We start from the raw sequence: 21,110 nt of genomic DNA on the forward strand, positions 1-21,110 counted from the left end.
AACTAACCCTTTATATGACATATGTGACAACATCAGATCTATCTGAGTGTTAGCTATTGAGGTATTCACAGACATTCTGCTCCATCTGCTTTAATTTCTTCTCTGGTTTGTACATCTGTCATCATTTTGCAACCTTAAGACTTAATAGCAGTAATTTCATAAGAGAGGGATAGTCTTCCCTGATGAAATTATTCCATGAGTAAAACTGATCTACTTCTCTGTGAAGTCCAACGTCATATATTTATACTTACTCTGAAAGCAAGCTTTTATCCTATAACACTTCATTCTTCATTTGTACCCAATTTCCCAAACCCTTAACTATAATCCATTACCCATAGGCTATGTGTATGGCTTGTTTTGAAGGAGATGTCTTCAAAGTAATGGCAAACTAAACACCTAGAGGCTCAGAAGCTTTTATGGGATTAATATTGATAAATATTGATAAAAAGAGCAACCAGACGTTACCCAGCAAAGCACAGTGTTCCTGAAGGATGGTCTCCTACTAAACATTAAAGGTTTGGGTGTAGCTAACAACACCTTTTCCTGCTTCATCTTATAGAGTTCCTTTTCTCTCCTGCAGGAAGATCCAAAGTGGGAATTCCCTCGCAAGAACCTAGTTCTGGGCAAGACTCTTGGAGAGGGAGAATTTGGAAAGGTTGTCAAGGCAACAGCGTTCCGACTGAAGGGAAGAGCTGGGTATACCACTGTAGCAGTGAAGATGTTAAAAGGTACGTTCCCGGCTGGGTCTGAAATGACTTGGAACCTGTTTGTTGTAACCTCTGAATGGATTTTAAGAGGGGCTAGCATGAAAGTAAGAGGTCAGCTACAAATACCTGAGGTTACAACCTCTCTTTGTTTCAGCATTGTGCACTGCTTTCTGACTTTAGTAGCTTTTTAAAGAAATCACATTCTAATCATGTCAAGAGAAAGAACAGACCCGTTAAGTTACTTTTCTGATTGAGAATTCCATCTATTTTTCAACTTTCTGATCTGCTTTTGGATCACTATGAGCTCTGCCAAATTGACTTGAATAGCCCAGTGCTGTCTCCTGGTGTCTTCAGTTTTCCCTGAGGCTTTACAGCTGGGGAAAATAAAGTATGCCCAAATATTATCAAGATGATAATGTGAGATCTTGAGCACAATTCACTGCTGTATATAAGTAAAAACATGTCATTGTAGGAAAATGTTTTACTTAATGATTTCTATTATATGCAAAAGGATTTTCCTTAAAACTACACCTACTGCTGCTTGAGAGCAAAGATGCTGCATATCCCATCATTTTACCACAGAAATAAATGCATTGTGAGGTGCATGCCTGCATTGCAAGAGGTTCAGGGGAGAATAGGTTATTTTCATGCAGGAAGTCCAGGAACTAAGTTTTTTCATTAGTGAAGACTAGGTAACTATTACTTGTCATACTCAAATAACAACCTGTGCATCATCATCCACAGAATAGTCTTAGTCATTACTTCATTTCTTACCTATTTGTGCTTTATCTAGCACATTTTCATCAACAACATGTGATTGAGTTAAGATTCCAAGACACAGTGGTAAACTTGTTGCTGTTCCTCGTAGATAATTTAACATTCAGCTTTCCCTTGCTATGATGAAGGAAAGGATTGACAGAATTGATAACGTGGAGGAGTAACTCTTCATTTTAAGCACCTTACTTTAATAAATTGATCTGACATTTACAGTAATGCTTCAGGCTCTAATGATTCCTTTTGTAATGTAAATTACATGGCAGATAGTCACCTGACTTTTCATTTTCCAGCTTGATTGTAGAGAACATTTGTCATTGTGAAAATCTTTACCTGTTGTTATCAGTTTAACTGTACTGTTAACAGATGATAACTCCAGTATTGGAAAGATGCATTAGTCCACAGTGGTCTATATAATACTGTCCAGAATTTTAGAGGACGGTTATCTTGATTCAGGCCATCATCACCCATTCTGTCCCTGGAACAGATGCAAAAAGGGTAGTTTGTCTAAGAATTAGGAATTATACACTGCCTGATCTTTAAAAGGGAATGGTATATATGGATGTTACAGGATTTTAATGGAGAAAGCCTCTTGCTTATTGCATAAAAGGTGTCTCCTGCCTAAGGAGATAGGTAAAAGACTCTGAAGTCTGAGTGGAGGTTCAGACAATAAAGTAATATGTGTCAGATACAAACCTTGTATTGGATTAAGAAATTGTCATGTCCAGGGCAAACTATTATCACACGTATGCTAAATGGATATGTAAATAAATCCATATGGAGAAGCATAATACAGTGCCAAAGAGCAGAAGCTGAGCTTGTTTTTTATTAGTCTTAAGTAAAGGTGACTGCATACTTGTCAACTGCCCAGTAATGACACTCTGAAGACACTAAGGAGGTTCTGTCTATCAGAGAGATTAAGGATGAGGTAGAAGAAGGATTATCTCTGACTTATGCTTTCTTTATGACTAAAAATATCCTTCAAGCACCAGTGCATTTACAGAGGAAGTTTGTTAGAAGAATTCTACAAAAACAAAATGCTTGAAAGGCTGAGACAGTCTCTAGGGACTGTATATTGTCACGAGTCCCACTGACACCAGCAAAGTCTGCAGACATATCTCCCAGCAAAATAATCTGAACTGTGTGTTTAGTTTCTGAATTCAGATTCTGGATGTTGTGCTACAAGTGCAAACCAGTAGTTTAGTGAATTTTTATTCCATCACAATATGTACTGAGGAGGGCTGTATCATGGGAGTTAACGAGTCGTTTTGATTTGATCAACATAAAATCTTGGCTTTCAGATGTTTCTGAGGCTTCAATCACACTAATTAACCCTAAAAAGTTGCTTGAGAGCACTTGAAAAGGTCTGTAATTATTTCATGGCATCTTCAAGACATTACAGACTCTGCTCTCATTCTTGGCTGACCTACTCTTCCTGTAGTCATTTGTATCATGGCAGAGTGATGATCAGAGCAGGTTACCATGCCAGAACAGCAGCAGTCCCATTCGCTTGGTTCTGATATGAATGACTCTAGGACAGTGGAGATGGGGAAATTTCTCTCCTGTGAGGAAACTCAGAGTTTTCCGAACTCTGTGGTTCATCTCATACTTTTTAGGATGTTAAAAACTCTTGGGTAATGGTTTCCTAACCACAACTGTCTATTTGGACACTTCCTGCAGAAAATGCTTCCCAGAGTGAGCTGCGAGATCTACTTTCAGAATTCAACCTCTTGAAACAGGTGAACCATCCTCATGTCATCAAACTGTATGGAGCCTGCAGTCAAGATGGTAAATATTAGAAGCTCATTATTAAGATGAAAATATGAAGCAAGGAATTAAAGAACAGTTTGTTGATGGATTTGGACCACTGCTTAATAATTGTTGAGCACTTTTTACATTTGCTGCTGGCTGAAAAAATGAGGGACATGTAAGGAAAGTAATGTTCAAAGGGAAGAGGAAGTGCTAATTCTCAGCATTCCTTGTGTGGCTTTCTTTAATACACGTTAAATTTAACCAATCTTCCACGGGTTCTCTTCCAATCGATATGTATATTATGTTGATGCTCAGTGAGTGTTTTCAGATATGATTTAGCTTTAAATTTCAATGGAGTTTTCATTATTGTTGTTGTTACTCAGACTAAAACAATGCTTTGAAGCCTGAGCCAGGGAGGGAGATCTCCCTTTGAATAATACAACAAAATAGAAATACAAATCCTTTTGCCAAAATATAGCTGGATAATTAGATTGACACTCATTTCTCCTCCTCAGTCACAAAACTGTTGTCTCCCTCATGCTGTGAAATATTGGCTAAAGGCCACAGTCATTGAGAGAGGTCTTTCAAGGGGGAAAATTTTCAGACTCGTGCATTATAAACTGCTAATGAAGCATATTTTCATTGTAGTGCACAGGAGTTGACGGGAATCATTTTCTGCTCACGTTAAATGAAGTTGCATGGCAACATCCTCTTCCTTTTGCATCTGTGGTTAGACAGCCTAAGACCACAGTGTGCCTGCTGCAGCCTTGGGCAAAGAACTGCCTTCTTTGCTCACCCTGTTCTGTTGCAAGTGGCACTTCTAGTTGCAAACAGAGAAGATAATTTAAAACTGAGTTATCTCTGAGCCTTAGTAAGGCAATGAACCACTGAGGTGGGATTTTGGTTTTTCTTTTCAGTACAATGTACTTCTTCATCCCAAAAGTAGTGAATTGTTTCTGAGCCACAGGCTCTTAAGAAATATCAGGTTGATTCATTAGTGTATGGGGTGGGAGGGGTTTGATATAGCAGATAAATGTATTTAGCATTGAAGCACTGTGTGGATATTATTCCTGTGGGTAATGAGGAGGAGAAACTAATGGATTGGAATGTCAGAGTGTTTCTAAGTGCTCAGAAATGGGACCCTAAATACAGCACAGATGATTTATAAGCTTGGTGTCAAACACAGCAGAGAAGTATTTTGATTCTGTTTTTTAAATTTTTCAAAGTCAGACTGATTTGCAAACCTGGTTTGTAAGAGTTTCTCTCTTTTTTTAGTCTCAAATTATCTAGATGAAAAAATATAGGCAAGAGACTGTATTCTGCTTTGATTTAGGCCAAAGCACAGTCACTTTCCATAGAGGACGTGAGCTAAATGTATTTTGTGGTTCCATTCAGCACCTTTTACATGAAAGCCAGAGGTGTCTTGAACCTCAGACTGTTCAGAACAGTGTGTTGATGAGACCTTCTTGAAAACAGAATTTCAATGGCTATCTCTTCTTTGTTTACTGATCAGTGTGTTGGTTCCTTTCAGGCCCGCTGTATTTAATTGTGGAATATGCTAAATACGGCTCCTTGCGCAGTTTTCTCAGGGAAAGCCGAAAAGTAGGACCAAGCTATGTGGGTAGTGATGGGAACAGAAACTCCAGTTACTTGGATAACCCCGATGAAAGAGCCTTAACAATGGGAGATCTGATCTCCTTCGCGTGGCAGATATCCCGAGGAATGCAGTACCTTGCAGAAATGAAGGTAAGCCAGCGTGGCGGTGATCCCAGCGTGTCCGTGTGGTAGGTGGACATGACAGCAGGTGATTCCTCCCCTAGATGCATAAACACCATTGTTGATTTCTTCCTAAAGCTTGTCCATCGTGACTTAGCAGCCAGAAACGTGCTGGTGGCAGAAGGGCGCAAAATGAAGATCTCTGATTTTGGCCTGTCCCGTGATGTGTATGAGGAAGACTCATATGTCAAGAGGAGCAAGGTACAGTGCATGTTGCAAACAGTGGGGAGTTATTAGTTCATTTCCTATCTATTTGTTTACATCTTAGTATTATTTATTAGTTTCCTGTTAATTAGTTTGGTTGGGAATTATTGCCTAATCAAGAGAATCATAGACTTGTAGGGGTTGGAAGCGACCATCCAGTCCAAGCTGCAGGACTTGAGCACAGAAGAAAAAGGTAATAGCTATTTTTAATTAACTTTGAATAATTCTCTCTATTTAAAACCAATATAAAATTAAGATGAAGCAAAATGATGAGCTTAATTTATGTATGTGTGACCCTGCTTCTGCAGGGGGGTTGGACTAGATGATCTCTAAAGGTCCCTTCCAACCCCTACAAGTCTGTGATTCTATGTGTAAAAATATATCATATTTAAGACACCATTACTTCCTGCCCCTCTTCATTGTCTTCATTTGTAAAGTTGCCTATCTATATATATCTCAACTTTCTCACTTATCAAAAAAATAATTGATTTCTAGTATGTAGAAGTGTTGTGGTTTAACCCTGGCTAGCACACTGCTTGCTCGCTCGCTTCTCCCACCCCAGAGGGATGAGGAAGAGAACTGGGAAAGAGAAGTAAAACTCATGGGTTGAGATGAGAACAGTTTGCTTATTAAAATGAAATAAATTATTATTATAATAATAGTAATGAAAGGGAATATAGCATAAAAGAGAGAAATAAAAAAGGGGAAAAAGGTCCCCAAACCCAAGTGATGCCCAAAGCAATTGTTCACCACCCTCTGATTGATGTCTGAGCAGTGATCCACCCCTCTCCACTAACTCTCCCTAGTTAATGTACTGGGCATGATGTCCTATGGTGTGGAATAGCCCTTTGGTCACTTGGGGTGGACTGTCCTGGTCATGCTCCCGCCTCACTTCTTGTGCCACCCCCCACCCCCCCCCCCAGCCTCCTCACTGGCAGGGCAGGGGGAGAGGCAGAAAAGGCCTTGACACTGTGAAAACGCTGCTCAGCAGTAACCAAAACTCCCTGTGTTATCAACACTGTTCTCAGCACAGATCCAAAACACAGCCCTGTAGCAGCTATTGGGAAGAAAATGAACTCTATCCCAGCTGAAATCAGGACAGAAAGTTAGTTAATACAAATAAAAGATGGATTACTGTGATGATTTAATGTTTTGGAGCATCTGACATGCAAAGAGGGGCTGATGGAGCTGGGATTGTTCATTCTGGAGAATAAAGGGGTCAGAGGGATCTTATCAATGTGTATGAATATCTGATGGGAGGGAGTAAAGGTGACAGAGCCAGGCTCTGCTCACTGTGGCCCAGTGATAGGACAAGAGGCAATGGGCACCATTTTAAATATGAGAAATTCCAGTGAAACAGAAGAAGAAGCTTTTATACTGTAACAGTGATCAAACACTGGAACAGTCTGCCCAGACAGTCTCTGTCCTTGGAGGTACTCAAAACCTGTCTGTAAATAGTCTCAAGAAACCTGTCGTGGCTGATTCTGCTCTGAGCATAGGGCCAAAGTCACTGCCCACCTCAGCAGTTCTGTTGTCCTCTGGAGTGTTTTGTTCATGTAAATGTAGAAGAATTACACCTATTTTTCATTGCAGGAGCATTATGACTATTAACCTTTGTACAGGTAGAGGGCAACCCATTTCTAACTGAGATGTACACTCTCATTTATCCAGTTCCTCATCACTCTACTTGAAAAGGACAAAACTCCAAAGAACTAAAACCCCACCCTGACATTTCCCTCTCTTTTCCTATTTACAATTAAAATACAAATGAAAATATCCCAAGGACTTGTAAAAATGGAGACCATTTCTCTAAAGTTCCTAATTTCAGGAATTACCACATCTATGCAAGAAGAGTTGATGCAAAGTCCTCCTACAAATGTATGAAAGATATCAAATCTTAATCAAAATGGTACATAGCAGGTCAGGGTAGATTCAGAAGTCTGCTAGTGCTACCTGCCAGAGATTGTTTAAAGCCAATTGTATTTTGTCTGGCACAGTAAATTATTACCAGGTGCCCAGACTCATTTCTGCCAGCTCACAGTGCCACAGCAGGGTTCAGTGTGGGGAAACATTTCACCTGTAGGACTGTGCAAGGGAAACTTGATGTGAAGGCGAGTTGTTGAGTCACAATACTACTTCCCTGAAAAGAAATGCTTGAGCATAATAACTTTGAGACTAAAAAAGATGGGTTAAGCCTTGTTTGCCTTGTTTGCCACTGACATCAGCTGAACTTTCACATGTCAATCCCAGGCCAGACTGAGATGTTCGCTAGCACTGTTTTCTGTTGACTGTTTCTAAGATGACTGGTGTTGGTTCAGTTTCCTCTGTGACTTCATATGTAAGAGCTGCCAACAGAATCTTTTGTGTGTGAAAATTTTAGAGTTTTCTGCAAAGGTTTCAGTAAGTACTGTGAGTTTTCAGTTTAGCTTTCCATGTTTTTCTCAGGTCTCTTTCTGTGAACATTTCATAAGCCAAAAGAAGTTGTTAAGGAAAAAAAGCACCTTTTGGAGGACATAATCATACATAAAAAAAAGCTTTGCCACATTCATTTAGCTATCTTCTGTGTGTTTTAACAGTTGTATCTATACCAGTTGCTCTGTATTTTAGGAATAATGCATTTCCAAAAAGGCAGTTTCATTTCATTTGGTGGGGTGTTGATGCACTGAGTAGATGTTTTCTCTTCACTTCTGAGATGCTCGTCAGTGTAGCATTCAGAGCCTAACAAGCATCTTATCTCCTTGCATAGGAAAACAGGGAGCATAACAAAAATAAGAAGAAAGGAGAAGTTTCAAATGCTACTGAAAGAGTTGTTGCATATATATTGATTCCATGAGAAGTAAGGCATAGGAATGCTAGTGATGGCGTGAAGGTTGTGAAACATCTTGGAAATTTTGCAAAGCAAGATTTTCATTAATATCTAGGGCAGATTTTTCAGAATTTATCAGGGAATTTCTGCCAGTGGAAAGTAGCAACTTGTAGATTCAACTTAATAACCAGCAACTGAAAATTACTGTCCAGGTACAGTTCTGCACGCAAAGGTATCTTAATGTCCAGGTGCTTCCATTTATGCATCAACTGTGGTGTAAATGAGACAGCTCTTCCTCTTTAATCACCATTCCCCATCACTTTTGCATTTGCTCATTTCCCAGTGAATTTCATCTGAATTAAGCTGGTGACCAAGCAAACCCACACCACCTTAGTGTACATGATTAGAGTACTGAGGTGTGTGGAGTGAAACGAAGGAGTGATTTCTGAATTTCTTACAGTTGTTTTCTTTGCTGTTCTTATTATGAAATGACAAATCATTCAGTCCACTGGAAAATAATACACTATGGATACAGCATCCGTTACAGTTTTGAAGATAAATGCCTTGGTTTTCCGCATGGAAACTTAATTCACTGGCCAGTAATTGCATTGTTGCTTTCTTTCCTCCTAGGGTCGGATACCTGTTAAATGGATGGCCATAGAATCCCTGTTTGATCATATCTATACAACACAAAGCGATGTGTAAGTGTAAATTATTGCATTCTTTATGGCTTATTTACTTGTTTAAGGAGATGAGGGAGGAAGCACAAGAAGGTACACAGCAGCCAAAGCTGTTACTTCTACAAAGAGACACAAAGAATACAGCCTGGGTGGTCCCATCAGCTGGCAATGGTACGATAGATTTTTGCTGTTAAGTCTCAAGAGAAGATTATCAGAGGTACTTAGGTACGTACTTTATGTTGAAATCAGGATCTGATCATGTGACATAGTTGCCCTTGAACATATAGACACAAAATATTAGTCTTTGATAAAGATAATAGTCATACAGGAACTTCCCAGTTCCTGTTCATCACTTGTTTTTAACTCTTGGTGGCAGATGGGGGATGAGGTGAGAACAGAAGAAGAGTTTCATGCCTGACCTCACTCCTGTTGAAATCAATGATAAAGCTCCAATGAATTTTCCTGACTGCCAGCTCAGACTTTCAGGGAATCAGCTCCTCATTAGGGGAACAGACCAGTTCCAGTGCCAAGATGCAAGTTGATTTGCATAATTAACAAAAGAGAGACCCTGAAGATGGGTATGCTTCTCTATGTATAATCATCATCTGTGATGATTAGGTATCAAAGCAACCACAGCTGAGCTCTTTTCATGTCTGGTAAGTGAAGAGCCAGGAAGAGGAGTGTTTGTATATATTTAACTTAGGATCAGATACTTTCATTTCTTTCTCTCTGGGATGAATGATACCTGTGACTAGTTACCAGGCAGACAGTGGAAAACTCAGAATTATTTATTTAGGAGAAAAACCTCTAAGGGATTGCTAAAGCAGCAGTACTCATGCCTGATTTTCTGCTAGGTGGCATTCTGATGCCTTCCAGGTTTCCCTTGAAAGAGGATCTAACTAAAGTAATGTTTTTGTTAGACTAAGATGAAGCAAAACATGCCAATCTCAATGACACTTTAGGGGAAGACACTTTGATAATAGCAGTATGTGCAAATAGGAACCTTTTGAATTGTACTTCTGAAATTAGTTACATTCACTTTTTACTTTCCGCTCTGCAGGTCAAAGTAGTTTTAGTGAAATAAAATATTTTGCTTGCCTTGGAAATTCCTTACAAAGTGAATTTCCAAAACATTTCCTTGTACATTTCTCTACAATGACTATTCCTAGAGAAGTGTTAATTTCTTTAGGTTCTGCAAAACAAGCTTGTCACTATGGCTTGGGCCCAGAACAGATTGCATTGCTGGGTAACTGCCCCTTCTTTGATTGTTGCTTGATCTTCTGGATCCAATACCATTCTTCTCTGTTTATATTCCCGATGGGTGCTCATTAAGCCCAGGAGCCCACCTCTTATACATGTGATACAGTGCCATGCAGAGATTGCCCGGCTGGCATCAAGCAAGCTAGCTCAGAGCCCTGGCCAGCACACCTTACTACTTCCCAGGTCTGCATTAATATCTCTGTGTAAAGCCATGGTGATTTACCAGCTTTCCTGGAGATGCATCAGTTATTCTTAACACAGCACTGCATTGTTCTTTGCTGGTCCACTTCAGTACAATGGCAGAAAAGGTGAAATAACTGCCACACTTACAACATGCCTTTGACTCTGGTGAGGGCACCTTCACTACTCATGTCATGATACTTGAAGTAATCCAAGAGTGTTATGTGGCAGCTCCTAATTCAGCCAAGTCCTTACAGAACAGTACTGAGACACACAGAGCTGCAAAGCAAACCCTCCCCAGCTCTCTGTTCCAACAGCAGCAAATTCAGAAATGAAGTGCTTTTTTGCATCGTGGAATGTTATTTTAGATAACTACACTCACTGAAAATATTATCTTATCAATATTCTTTGTGATGATGTAACTATAGTTTAGGTGAACACGTGTATATATTAATATGCTCAACAACCATTTCAGTACGCTCTTTTATTCTGATACTCTGTGTTTCTGTTTTCCAGCCTCTTCCTTCTAAAGCCTTTCTGTATAGTTAGTGGTTAGCAGTGCTTGATAGCAGTACCACGTGCCAGCATTTATAAAACCTCTTTTTTTGCTTCAGAGGTCAATGACATCAGTGGAAAGCTGGTCTACGGTCTTCCTCTTCTTATATTCTTCTTTCCTAGCTTTTTCTGATCACACTTGTGTTCAGCAATAAACATGGCACAATGAGAAATTCTTCATGTCTCATTTCTCCTCCCATACTGCTTAATTCACATGATGATTTGACAGCATTGCAGCATTCTACAGAATTCTTTTCTAATATGCCCATTTACTAAACATCTTTAATTAAGAAATCATTCATCTATTCCCTCCTTCCAGGTTCTGTAAAATTCCTCTTAAGCAGAAGAGGCAGATTTATAAAATAAAACCTTTCATGCTACCAAATATATTTGAGTTAATCATGAACAGAATGATAACCTGATGGCAGAGCATAACTGGCCTCAAAATGGGTATGAGGAGGTATATTAATAAAGTATATGAAAGTGATATAAATATTCATTAGCTTTCAAGAATGTGCAGAGTGATTAAAAATTAATTCAATGAATGGCATTAGGAAGAAAGTTGGCAACATATCTCTTAGGGCTGTATGAGACTCCCTTTGACTTCTCTGCCCCATTTGGAAGTTTTATTGCTGTACTTTTGGGGTTATCACTGTTGTTTAGAATGTGAGAAGCACAGGTGGAGAGTACTCAGACAGGAGCTGAGGTTTGGGGCTTACATTTTGAGACAGGATTTTCAAAGGGAATTAGACACTGCTGTTTGGTTGGCATTAGGTGCGTAACGCAGTTCTGTCAGTTAAGCACATCCAGAGTAACTTGTAGTTTCTTTGTGTCTTGAATAAGCCTTCCACTAAGAAAAGAGGAGAAAAACATTTTTGCCTCTTTTCTCCTGATCTGCCCTCCAATAAAGGACTAATTTAATTTATCTAAATATTTCCAGCTCATTGAGCAAGGCCTTTTTGTCCTAGCTCATCCATAAAGTAGGCTTAAAAAGTCACCATTTGTTCTGTTCGTTTCAGGAAAAAAAGTTTCTTCTTTCTTCTATTCTATGTTAAACTATAGTTTAGGCATTTGGTATTTCTAGAATAAATTCTTTCCTCTTTTTCCATCAACTCTAAGAGAATTAAGCCCTGAATCACTGAAATGGCCCAGCTGAAATCAAAGGCATGATCGAGTGACAATGTTTTATGAATGAAATAATTTGAAAAACTAAATTGTGCATGTAAAGAAATAATCAAGAGACCAAACCAGTCCCTTGCTAAGAGTTTGAGTCAGCCTGTATAAGTGCAGACAATTATTTCTGAATAGGACTATGTGTGTTAATTAGGGAGATTAGACTCTCTCTGCAGCCAAAGGAAAAGAGAAAGTCACCTCCAGGACTGCAGAGAGGAGGAAGAAGCCTTTGGGCAGGGCCACCACGGAAAGGACTTTCTGCTGTCCTGGGTCTTCCCAGGATACAGTTAGCTTTTGTTAATGGATAAAATACGGTATTCTTTATCTCTGCTGTCTTGGTTGCTGATCTTTTTAATGAGCTGTATTTGAGAACAAGGATGGCCCTATATGTATCTCTGTGGCCTCCCTGGATCAGCAATCTCTTAAATTTGGTTTGGTTCTCAAAACACAGGAAAGAGATTTGTTGGGTGAAAGCCACAGTAAAACTTTAAAAGTACCCCTCTAAATAAAAGCTCATTTTCTCTTTTTTCAGATGGTCATTTGGAGTTCTGCTGTGGGAGATTGTAACTTTGGGAGGCAATCCCTACCCAGGTATTGCTCCTGAAAGACTCTTTAACCTCCTAAAAACAGGCTATAGAATGGAGAGACCAGAAAACTGCAGTGAAGAAATGTAAGTAGCTCTTGATTTGATGAGATTCACAAAGCATCTCTTGAATAAATACATTGAGACAAACAAATAAGTAAATACCACCCAAAGAGTGTATATCTAAGAGGTATAATCAACATACGTAGTGCTCAAAGAATGCAATGAAATTAAAGGACAGTAAAGCACTGGAAAAGAATTTAGACCAGAAGTTTTGCAGCTACATCCAAAATATTTGTAGAATATTGAACAACAATATTGCCAAACTTAAAAGAGTCTGAATATTCAAGCAGTTGTCTAGTCATTGTCCTGGCATTTCATAGGAGAAGTGACCCTTGACCCAGAAGTCTATATGCCAGAAGACACACAATTTCTGTGACTTAAGTCCATGACAATTTATTTTCTGTTTGGAGAGAGTTCTTATTTTATTGGCTGGTTTGTTAAAACACTCTATATGTGAAATATCTTCTCTCTGTGGTTTTACATAGCATTTGGAGATGAGGCACGATTCTATGTTCAGCCTGAGAATCTGGTCATGGTCAGTTTTTGTAAGGAAGTTACCAGGCTATAATCACTATGAAATGTCCTTTGACTGATTTTGCAATATGAAGGGTGCTTTGGCCACATCTGGGCTGAGAAATTCCACTACAAATAATATAATTTCATTTTTTTAACACCATACAAAGAGAAAAAAATACAAGTTTCTGAATTTAGGGCAAGTGTCACTGACAAATATCCTCTAGCAAATAACCTTTCAGTTTTTGTTGTTTTTCAGCTTAGCGGGAAAAAATACTTAATTCCTTAAATATATGTTACCTCATTGATAATTATTAGGTTAAGCAAATTGACCACGTCTGAGTTTCTTTTTTTATTCAAGCCACATCCTGGTTTTCTGACTGGTTCAGATTTTTCCTATGTTATTCAGAAGTTTGTCAGAGCGGGCTTGAGAGCTCACTTAAGACTGTCTTTCTTAAATTGTATTCTCTGCTTAGTCAAATAAGAGGGAAATCATGGATGAAAGCAAAAAATGAAATGTTTTTTTAGTAGCTTACTGTACGTCTTGTAGCCAACCACTTCCAAAACTGGAGCATTTTTGTGACTAGATCACTTAGTCTTGAAAACACTTGAGCTGCAAAATAATAACATGAATGGCACAGGCTTTGGGGTCACACATCCAGAGCTTGGCCAATGTTTGTCTGATAGTCATTCAATAGTCTTCAATTCTACTCCCTTTCGTTTCCGTGCTGTACGCTGTGGAACACAGTTAAAGGCAGAACAAAACGGGATGTAATCAAAATAACAATAGTGGAGGTCATCAAAAGAATGTTAGTTTGTGCAAATAGCCTTAGATTAGGCTCCATTTTGAAGAAAAGTTTACTGAACTTTTTCAGAATTTAAACAAATGAAAAGCAAAGTTCTGCTTTCTGACCTAGCAGCAGAGCTCTCAGAGTTGAGAGGTGCACAGCAGTGATGATATACTAGTTTCTTCAAAGTCATATGCAAACAAAATCAATTAGAAACCTGGCATGCTGCCTACACATGATATAGTCCTTTGACAAAGTGAAAATAGTCAAGGAAGCTGAAGACTACAACCCTTCAAGGACAACCAAGTGTCATAATTCAAACTCACAAAAATAAAAGCCCATTCTGGTGAATGTCAGTTGTTGAGTCAAGGAAATGTTTAATAGAACGCACAACAAAGAGTGATGTACTTGTGAATGACCTTCATGCCCCAGTTCAACTCCAGTGCTATAATTTATTTGAGCAAAAGCAGGACTCACTTCTAACAACTTTGGGGTTTTTTTTCACCCGGCAATGGGTCACAGGTACAACCTGATGTTGCGCTGCTGGAAGCAAGAACCTGATAAAAGACCAACATTTGCTGAGATCAGCAAGGAACTAGAGAAAATGATGGTGAAGAGTAGGGTAAGTATGGGAAAGCATGAGTTTTTGAAAGTTTGTGTGATTATCTGAGTTTGAATATAGAGTTCATATCATTTCTGGTGAAGCATTTCACTTTTCAATCAGTTTGGAAGCATTTACATATCTAGTTTCTTCCAAATGCATCCAGCTTTTTGAAAGCAGTACCTACTTTCTTCTAGTAGAACTAGAAGAATGCATTATTTCCTTGAATCTGATTTAGTTACACAATTATAGCAACAGACATATGAAAGCTGTACATTTCCACCATTCTGCATTACTTTAAAACTACCGTCTACTATCTAGACTTTCTCTAATTGAATGGATGCTGAGGTCTAAAAATAGGTCCCAAGTTGCATATGTTTATAAAACATATACATACCGACACAACAACACTTGAGGTTTTACTGTTAATGGGAAAGGGGGCATTTACAGATGAAAACCAGAGGAAATACAGTGACCGTTATCAGGTTTGAGGATGTGGTGGCATTTATTTTGTGCACAGAAAGGACTAGTAAACAAGTGGGCAGAATGCTGGTCAGAATGTGAATGTAGAAATAAGTTCTAAATGAAAAATGGCTAAATGAAAGGTCTAGACTGCACATTGAATCACTCTGACTTGTCAACCACTATGCTTTTATAGCTGCTGAGAATCAGTATGCAGGTGAACTGCATGTCTAGTGACAGACTGGTAATATAGAGGCTGGCAAGTTTCCTGAAATTTTCATCCTCATTTAAATCAAAGCCAATCCAAAACAGAGCTTGACAAATCAGTCATTTTTCTTCCTGCCTTTCTGAATGAAAATTTCTGAAGATGTTTCAGTTTATAAAATTGGTAACTTTACCTATTCAAAGTTTCCTTTCAGTAGATTTCCAAAGGAAAAGCCGTTTCAAAAGGGAAAAAGTGTATTTTAGATTAGTCAAAAATGTTTGACATTTGCATTTTGCATCAAAGCAGTTTGGCAGCATAGATCAACACCTACAAACTCTTATGGCTGACCTAAATATTTTGTTTTAGAACAGCAGCAGGAAAAGCTTTATTTGGCAATATTTACACAGATAACTTTATACATGATTATGTAAGGTAATAGCTTCTGTGAAGTGATGAGAAGGTCCCAGTACCTTCTAAGTGTGCATAGGTATCTGTCAGGAGTAGATATGGATCAGGCATAGCAGAAACTGAAGGTCAAAAAAGCAGCCCTTCAATGTCTTGGTTATTTTACTGATGTGCAGAATCAAGTAAGGAAGTATTAACATGTCTCTTGCATGTTTAGTGTTAATCAGATACATCCAAAGATGCTACAGTTGGAGAAAGGGAAAGTCTACTCGGGTGTCAGAGGTACTAGCAAAAGACAGATGCAGTGGGGTCTGGGTTATTCATTTTCAAGAAACCAGATGCACATTTAACCTTTACACCCAGACAGCAACTCTGCCAGGCACATTAACCAAGCTTCTCCTGTGTTCATTTCTCAGGACTACTTAGATCTTGCAGCTTCCACACCTTCTGATTCCTTACTTTATGATGATGGGCTCTCGGAAGAGGAGACACCACTTGTGGACTGTAATAATGCTCCCCTCCCTCGAACCCTCCCTTCCACATGGATTGAAAACAAACTCTATGGTAGAATTTCACATGCATTTACTAGATTCTAGCAACACCAAAAAAAAAGATCTTTTCTTCTGCACTGTTCTCAGACTCTGTAACCCCATTACAGTGTTTCTTGTCTGAATGAAGCCAATCAAAGTTTGCTTGGAAGCTTCTTTTGGGTTTTTTTGTTTGTTCGTTTTTTCTTTTAGTAAATGTCCAAGTTTGCATCAGGATCATCCTTTAGTCGTTTTGCAGCTGTGTTTTAAAACAAACGTTCTGAAAAGGATGTGAAAATAAATGACTAAATCTCATACAATAAAAGGAAAACAAAAAAAAAAAGATCAGGGAAGTATTCTCAGGGGAAATATAAAATGCTAATGAGTATCTAATTCAACTATCCTGTTGCAAGGGGCTAGAGACATTTAAAGTATGTTAGATTCTGCACCTCTAATTTAAGCAATAGCGTTTTTTTTTAAAATACTGTTTTTTGCTATAGCTCATTGACCCATCTTCAACAGTTGTTCGTTTATCAAGGTGAATATCTAAATTTCAGCTGCTGTTAATGCGTTCTGGTTCCATAAGCTGAAATGTCTATTTAATGTATCATAGGATGAAGCCAGAGCATTATATACAGAAAGTAGAAATACTGTATATAAGTATTATATACAGACTAAATCAACATGTTCAAGTCCTTTGAAAATTGGGTGAACCACGGGCATTTTGAAAATACACTCGGTTGTTTTCACGTCCTTTGATTTATTATGAACATGTCAGTACTAAACCTTGATTGAATGATGTAGCAAGTGTTTTTAAAAAGAACATATGCTTTCATATTGTGATGGTGAGATGGACAGTAAAAATGGTTCTTGCCAAAACTCCTACACTTTGTCTCCTGATTAAGTATTCGACATGTTTTTAGACATTTACTAACATCACAGATATATATTTTTTTTTCATTCTTCAAGCCTTATGACTTTTGAAAAGTTGTATCTTTTAGCTTAAATGTTGCCATTAATACATGGCTTTGGGTCTATTTTTGATCTATACCCTAGCTACAATTTTCCTTAATAGGTTCCCCCAACTCACGTTCACTTTGGGGCACTTAGTGGCCAGATTGTTAAAAGGATGGAGTAACAGGAGAAATTGCCACCATCGTTGATGGCAGATGCTGAATGCTTAATAAGCAACGAAATCAGATTTCTGGTTTTGAAAATCTTGAGCCTGGTGTGTTTCTCTGCTTGAACAGCCAGATCAACATGGTGCTAAGCACTCTGCTTCCATTTTGGTGATCGCTTGTGCCTAAGCTGAGAAGCAAATACCGGACTCGATGCAAATAATTACATGCCTGAAATACACATTTAAGTACTGAATCAAGACAAGAGTGCTCAGGACTTTGTTGGACTCAGTTGGACTCAGTTGTGCTCCTGGGATTTCCTAAAATTAAGCAGAGGATCCAGGGTGAGGGTGTGAGAGTGTCCCCAAAGCCTCACCGACACCGAAGGAAAGGTGCCCTATTAGTGAATGGAAATGCTCTCAGTCATTCAAATGGCCTTTGGATCCTGTCCCAAATAGGTTTATTCATTCGTGGAGCACTTCCTGTACGGCAAGAGCTTCCTCTTGCAAAGCAATATATTGCTACATGATTGTTAAAAAGTACAATTACGGGCAGTCGAAGGCTCACGAGAAGAGAAACTATTAGCTTTTTATTATGCACATGTGCGTGCCCACGCAGTTTTTTATCAAGTAAGCACTTTATTTTGTCAGGGTTTTTGCCTACATCTGAATTTGTGCTTCAGGGATTTCAAAACAATCCTTTCTATTAATTGATTTGGGACAAAATCCAGTGGACTGGCTTAAAATATTGAAGGGAGTTTTGCCAAGGGCCTTACTGTCTGCACATGAAGTTATGGTTCTTCAGTGCAGAAAAAATTATCTGTTTTCATTTTTAGGCATGTCATACCCGAACTGGCCTGAGGAGAGCCCCGTTCCACTCACAAGATTCGATGGCACTAACTCTGTGTTTTCAAGATATGCAAATGATAGTGTATATGCTAACTGGATGGTTTCACACTCAGCGGCAAAATTTATGGACAAGTTTGATAGCTAAAATTTTCTTTGTGAAAGGTAACGGACTCCTGAGGGGAAACAAAGATGCAAAGAATACAAAGTCCATTGGCTCGTTCTTTGTACGATCAACAACTATAAAATCGGCATACCCTTTTATTGGTAGTTTCTAAAGTGTGTTATTCATGCTGAAGACTATAATTGGTCATTTCCCCTTTCAGAAAACATATCAAGCTGGATAAGAGTTGCAGTTCCAGTACTCCTTTCCAAATTGCCATTTTGCATATGGTTCCTTTTGGCAACTTCTTACTGCAAATGGCCTCACTGTTTTTTAGACTAACCATCCTGTGTTACAGCTTTCTTGGATGGGAAATTGTACTTGAACTGCTGCTTTTATAGCAGTTGTTAGCATATGACCACTTGACCTAAGCAGGAAGCACAAACTATATATGGAAGGGGAGGGGAGGGAAATAGGCTCCAAAATTACTGAGCTTGCTAGCAAACGAGAAGCGTTGCGATGATGTTGGCGCTAATGAAGCCTGTGTCTTAGTTTGGAAGCAAACATTAAGTAACTCAACAGAGGACTTGAGATTCAACATTTGAAGTCTTGTAAAATGTATTGTCTTGTCTTAATGAGAAGAGAAATTGTTTTATTAGTCTTAACTTCTCTTACTTTTAGCACAATGGAGAGAAATTTGATACAAGATAAGCTGTATAGATTGATGGCAATCAAGAGTGGTCATCTGACACAGTTTACTTTCCATCACCTACATCTTACTAATGTTAAAATGTACAGTCTTGTACAATCATAATTTCTCCTATGAGTTCAATATAGACTGTATGGGGTTTTTAGACTGAATTCAAGTAAAGAGATTTTGTTTGCAGTCATGTTCAGTGGGTTGGAGTCCTCCTTTCAGCTCCAAGTTGGATACACTGCCACACACAGCACACTGCCATGACGTTAACTCCAAATAAACTGGTTACCTTGAAAGTCATAAGTGAGCAAAGCTCATGAGTGAGTCATGAGTGAGGTGTGTTCAGGAAACTACACAAGGAAAATGCCAACATTAAGGTGAAATATATTAAAAAAATACTTAAAAAGTTATGTGTACAACACTGACATGATATTTTGGAGAACGGTGAGACTGTGGGTCATGTTCTGTGTGGAAGAGTAAATGATGAGCACTGCTTTTGTCTTGATTTGTAACCTGATAACTTTTTGTTTGCTACAAATGTTGGGATGTAAATCCCAAGTGACTCGTTAGCATTGTGACGGTTATTCTAAATAATCCAATTCTACCAAAGCTTACTCCTGTCACTTAACAATCCAATTTAGCTGTTCTCAGTTGTTGTTTTGTGTATCAACTTTATGTTTCCATTAAAGTCTGTGATTTCAGAAACAAGAGAGTCAGACTGCCAAAACCCAAACACAGATCTTTGTTTTACAGAAAGTGGGGCAAAAAGTGCTGTGTTGGAATTGAAACACCACCACTGTCAGATATCATACTCGATCCTGCCCTATTTTCAGACAAGCACTAAGATGACCAGGTTTTTCTTTGTACAAACATTTGCCATGTCATGTAATGCTTGTGTACAGTAAACAGATGCAGCTGCATATTCAGAAAGGATTCAGTTGTAATACAATGGTGATCTTCACTGGCATGACATAACTGTCAGAATGCATCCTTTTGAAATAAATGGCACTCTGAAAATTAAGCCCATTATCTGGGCTTTTTTCCCCCCCTGTTGAGAGTTATATGAAAAAAAAGGAGAGGAAAATAGCACTTGTGGTAACTTTTTGCTTTCCTGTCCTTTTCCTGTATTTTATGTCTTTAAATGGGAATTCTTTATTTGCCACGAGCAATCAAGATTTTTTACATTATTCCTTAAATGAAGAATTTCTTTTTATTACTCATCTTCTATTCAACTGGGAGACATGAAGCACTCAGTTCCTAACCTGAAAAGCCCTGCAACAACATTGCTGTATGGTAAGTGAGTGGGATAGTAAGTGATGCTGCAATAACCAGTGGATGCAGAAAGCATATTTTAGACTTCCAGCATGAGTCAATGTTGTTTCAACCTTTAATTCCTGTGAAAAATTTCACTAATAGTTATGGTCACCTATGTTACCAGACATAGCTTCTGCATATAAAATACATATGCAGTTCATAGTTACAGTTGCTGTACACAATAAACCTGCATCACATAAACTTATTGAAAAATGCTTAACAAGGGTTTCCTAATCCAACTAATTTTTCCTCCTTTTCTGCTCATGAATGTTGGTAAGAAATAGGTTTTTCCTTTCAAGTATTCCTTCACAGTATGAAAGCTTCTTATGTCTTCTGTGTATGCTATTTTTGTGAATACTTCCCTTGAAGTGTTTCCTCTTTGTTCTGCATTGCTGTTAGTCAGAATGGTGACAATCTCATTTCAGTTCTCCATTAGAAAGTCAATGTACTTTCCACATGGGGGAAAAAAGGTGATACACTGCAGGTGATTATTTCCATCGGTGCCAGAAATACTCATGCACTTGGCTGCCCTGAGGGAGGTGAATTGGAAGGGAACAAATGACTTGCCTAAATGTGCAGGTTGGAGGGAAGACTTTCTGCCAGCCTTTTCTGAACATCCACAGAGATGACATGGTTTACCTCACCTGTGCTTTGAATTGTGACAGAGGAGAGGGTGAATCTTGTGCATCTTCCAGTCATTACAGCAGCACGGGGAAGTTATTGTCATGTTATACAGGGGTTTTTTTTCCAGAGGTGTGATACTCAGAAAATGTACTGAGAGGTTAACCTGCAGACATTAGCCTGTTTCATAAAACAGAAAAGTTTTGTGCTGTGAATATGAGAGACATAATGTTTAACTCATGAGGTTTTATCTACAATTTGTCCTGCAAAATGTGCAGGAATCTATGTGGTACACCCAACTGAACCTAAGTCTCAAATATGTATAGTAAAAGCAAGTTTCTGTTCCTTGATATTTTGTAATCAATCTTAGATAAATAATACAAGCCTTAAATTACATC

General features: G+C 38.5%; 1 protein-coding gene across 5 annotated transcripts in view; it reads left to right on the top strand.

The window, feature by feature from the left end:
• Positions 1-18,526, top strand: part of RET (ret proto-oncogene) — a 79,533-nt gene extending 61,007 nt beyond the window's left edge. For 3 of the 5 annotated variants that reach the window (XM_062000781.1, XM_062000782.1, XM_062000786.1), the window contains 9 exons: positions 581-728; positions 3,162-3,269; positions 4,765-4,979; positions 5,088-5,210; positions 8,650-8,720; positions 12,400-12,537; positions 14,337-14,436; positions 15,904-16,051; positions 17,968-18,526. In XM_062000781.1, the coding sequence (XP_061856765.1) occupies positions 581-728; positions 3,162-3,269; positions 4,765-4,979; positions 5,088-5,210; positions 8,650-8,720; positions 12,400-12,537; positions 14,337-14,436; positions 15,904-16,051; positions 17,968-18,125 (1,209 nt within the window). In that variant the 3' untranslated portion in view covers positions 18,126-18,526. The remainder of the gene's footprint in view (positions 1-580; positions 729-3,161; positions 3,270-4,764; positions 4,980-5,087; positions 5,211-8,649; positions 8,721-12,399; positions 12,538-14,336; positions 14,437-15,903; positions 16,052-17,967) is intronic. The other 2 variants (XM_062000783.1, XM_062000784.1) reach the window with 1 other exon arrangement.
• Positions 18,527-21,110: the final 2,584 nt, after the last annotated feature.

The sequence above is a fragment of the Colius striatus genome, chromosome 8 (assembly GCF_028858725.1).
Source record: "Colius striatus isolate bColStr4 chromosome 8, bColStr4.1.hap1, whole genome shotgun sequence".
Taxonomy (NCBI): domain Eukaryota; kingdom Metazoa; phylum Chordata; class Aves; order Coliiformes; family Coliidae; genus Colius; species Colius striatus.